General features: G+C 36.5%; 1 protein-coding gene across 2 annotated transcripts in view; it reads left to right on the top strand.

Annotated features, from left to right (window-relative positions):
• Positions 1-2,776, top strand: part of LOC135203544 (uncharacterized) — a 94,754-nt gene extending 91,978 nt beyond the window's left edge. For both annotated transcript variants that reach the window (XM_064233277.1, XM_064233278.1), the window contains exons 6-7: positions 338-486; positions 748-2,776. In XM_064233277.1, the coding sequence (XP_064089347.1) occupies positions 338-486; positions 748-1,897 (1,299 nt within the window). In that variant the 3' untranslated portion in view covers positions 1,898-2,776. The remainder of the gene's footprint in view (positions 1-337; positions 487-747) is intronic.
• The last annotated feature ends 768 nt before the right edge of the window (positions 2,777-3,544 follow it).

The following is a 3,544-nucleotide window of genomic DNA, read 5'->3' on the forward strand; positions in this document are numbered from 1 at the left end:
TTTATTCACAAAATTATTCCTACCACTGGTGGTCAATAAATGAAAAACTATAGTAAAGCTTCAAATACAAAATTTGATTATTAATTAAAAATTTATAATAGAAATTCACAAGTTTACTTCTAAGAAAAATTATCACTGCTTGAAAACACAAAACTGAATTAATGCTTGAATTTAGATAAGAAGCAAAGTCAAATCATCAAAACGTTAATATGTGAAACATAATTAAGTATTTTAACCTTGTTTTTCAGTTTCATGTATTACCATTTTTTTTACCCAAAAGCGCCATTAAAGGGCAAGAAAGTCTCAACAATGAAGTAATTTTCCTCTTTACTTTCAGCGTGACTGGAGCAAAAAAGAAGAACAGAAATACCATTCTCAGTTACTAGAGACACCTCCGCCATGTCTCAAGCACCCTCGTCAACGTAGCTTCTCTTTTCACAGCAGTGTTGAACCTACAGATTCCTTAGAGATCCCAGTGGTTAGAAGGTATGTTATTTATCAATACTATTTCACTTGGTGATTGATCTCAACTTTGGGTGCTAAATTTAGGAAACGCTATCTGTGACATTCCATAATAATTCATGTATAAATTCTTACTTTTACAAACAGATATTATAAATAAACGGTGCAATAAAATTATGTAAAATCATAAGTGTATCGTAGTGAAAATATAATTTGTATGAAAGTATACTGAATATTAAACAGTCCCAGACTAACATTAACCCATTTCCACGCAACTTATTTCAGAAGCAGAAGTCAGCAGTATCTTGACCACCAACCACAGGAGCAGTCCACCTTACCATGCCATCCTAATCACGTAGGACACAACCACATAAACCATCCAAACCATAAACACATCAAGCATTACAACCATCAGCATAATCACCAGCAACATCAGCTATCTTACCAGAAGCCTCACCATGACACGTTTTCACCTCATTACCACAAAGATCTTCAGAGAAGCAATTGTGACTTAGAGAAAAATCCTCAGTCATATCATCAGTTTTCTCGTTCTCTGCAGCATCAGCAACATCGTCCAGTGCAAGAACATCAGTCACAACCTCCGAGCTATCCATATCATCAGCAACATTCATATCCGGAAGCAAGCAGCAGCCAACATAGTGTTCATTGGAGCAACAAATCCTTAGATAATGTACCACGGAGTGGTCGCTCTCTTAACGAACTCAGCAAGAGTAATTACCTGGATGACGCACTGTTGTCTAGGAGTGGCACCCTTCCTAGAACACATGGCAGAGAAAGTGGAAATATCCTAAGGGGAGGTGGCACATTACCTAGGTCTTTTCCAAGGTCTTACGATACTCTATGCAGTCCTCAGATGAGAGATGGAGAAGGAAGCCTCTCACGTAATTATGCTAAAGATGACATAGAACTTTACAGTTCCTATGCAAGGAGAGGGTACCAGTATTCGAATAGTGGACAGTGTAATGTTGGCACGGGAAATCAGCTTTGTACTGGTCAAGGAGGCGCGTGTAGTATGGGTGCTGAATGCTGTAGCTGCTGTGCATGTTACTGCTGCTGCTGTTGTTGGCAAGAAGAAAGTAACAGGGCTAGTTTTGGCAACCGAGGGACAAGAGCCCAGAATTTTTCTCATGTCCCCCAGAGAAACACCACATGGCAACATCAAGGAAAGTACCCACAAAACAGCACCCCCCATCTTTCAAGGGAAGTGAGTTGTAGCACTGTCTGCAACACAATAGATTTAAGCACTTCTTCTGGGAGTGTCCCTCAGGCGCATCAATACCCTCAACAGCAGCGCCATCACCTCCAACAATCAGCCAGCCAAGAAATGACAAACATGAATTACAGTCCTCGTGTAAGTGGACAGCGTCAAGGATATAATCAGACGGATGCACAACGACATACAACGCCAGTTTGATAATAATTTCGGCTACATTGCTCTAGCGAAATATGAAATAATTGGAGATAGATACAAAATATCTAGATTAAACGAAAGATTGAGATTTCAAGAAAATACTGCAAACAAGTAAACATTAGCCTAATAAAGTTGCTGTTCACTTTACGTGCTGATAAAAGATTCCTAGTCCCCGAAATTTAGGAAGATGACCGTTTCTGTTTTGATATAGTTAGCTAAGTGTTAGTAGATGGATATTTTGATAATTTTTCACCGATAACAGATTGGGGTAGATATCTTTGTGTGCCACTGCTTCAGCTGTTGCTAATTAGTGATCTTGGACAAATTTCCAAGTATATACAAAGGACTTACAAATAAATGGCATTTCTCATTACTTACCTCTGAACCATTTAAAGAAATAAGATCATTTCAAAAACACTGATGATTTGCGTTCTGAAGTCTTGCAAAGTTTCCCTGAAAAATACAAAGAAAAATATTTCCATGTATCATTTTTGTCTAAAACCTAAGACTTGTCGTTCCCAAACAACAAGTGGAGGCTATGTAAGAAGAGAAAGTGCTGCCATTAACATACCAGTGCCAATATCCAGTGCTCAAAAGATTTTATTTCTCCCTAATTTTACTTGTTTCTAGCTGAGTGTAAGGCACTTCGAATAAATAGAATATAATGGGAGTTATGTTTCTAACCTTCCAAACATCCTATAGTCTGTCATGGTACTGATTATGTATATTGAAAAATTTAAATCCTAAATCCACGAATATTTTTTTGCATGAGACATCCATGCAGTAAACAGAATAACAAGATAGATCACTAATGTCAAAACAAAAATCCGCAGATAGATATTATCCATTAAAAATACACGCATCTTTTTTTCCTGCGGACATATCACTTATACCAATGCTGCCTGAAAAAAACACTCGAAATTTTTTTTTTAATATATTCAAGTAATTCAAATTTACAACGAAAAGAAATAGGCTTATTCCCATGAGTATATTCCACTGCAAAGGTACTACAATTTGGAGAACGTGACGTGTCTTTCTTTTTATACGGTGCTTCGGGGTCTCTTTTTTTTGTAGACCCGAGCACGATTGATGTGAATCTACTATAGTATACGCACCCACAAACACAAACACACACACACACACACACACACACACACACACACACACACATATATTATATATATATATATATATATATATATATATATGATATATATATATATATATATACACACACACTTCAGTTCACATGATCTATATTGTGGATGCCACGAAAAACGACAGATTTGCCGATAGTTGTAATCATTATTAGCCTTATATCTTATTCCAAACTATATTTAGTCGGCAGGGGCAAAGCCATATTTTTCCACATTATAATTTTACCTTAACTATACTGTATTTGAGTAAGTCACTCATGATTTAAGCTAATGCCTTTCATTTTAGACGTGAAATATATTGCAAATATTTGTTACATATGTTCGGTTCAAAAACAATTTTCAAATGGCTTTCATGAAAGGAAAGATGAGAAGTGAAAACATGGGGTATTGATCAGGACTTGTCCCTGAAAATGAGTAACTTACATGAATCAAGGAAATGGAAGCAGAAGGGCATTTCCCCATTTTGTAATGAAAATGAAGGAACTTATATAAA

This window comes from Macrobrachium nipponense, chromosome 36 (genome assembly GCF_015104395.2).
Source record: "Macrobrachium nipponense isolate FS-2020 chromosome 36, ASM1510439v2, whole genome shotgun sequence".
Lineage (NCBI taxonomy): Eukaryota > Metazoa > Arthropoda > Malacostraca > Decapoda > Palaemonidae > Macrobrachium > Macrobrachium nipponense.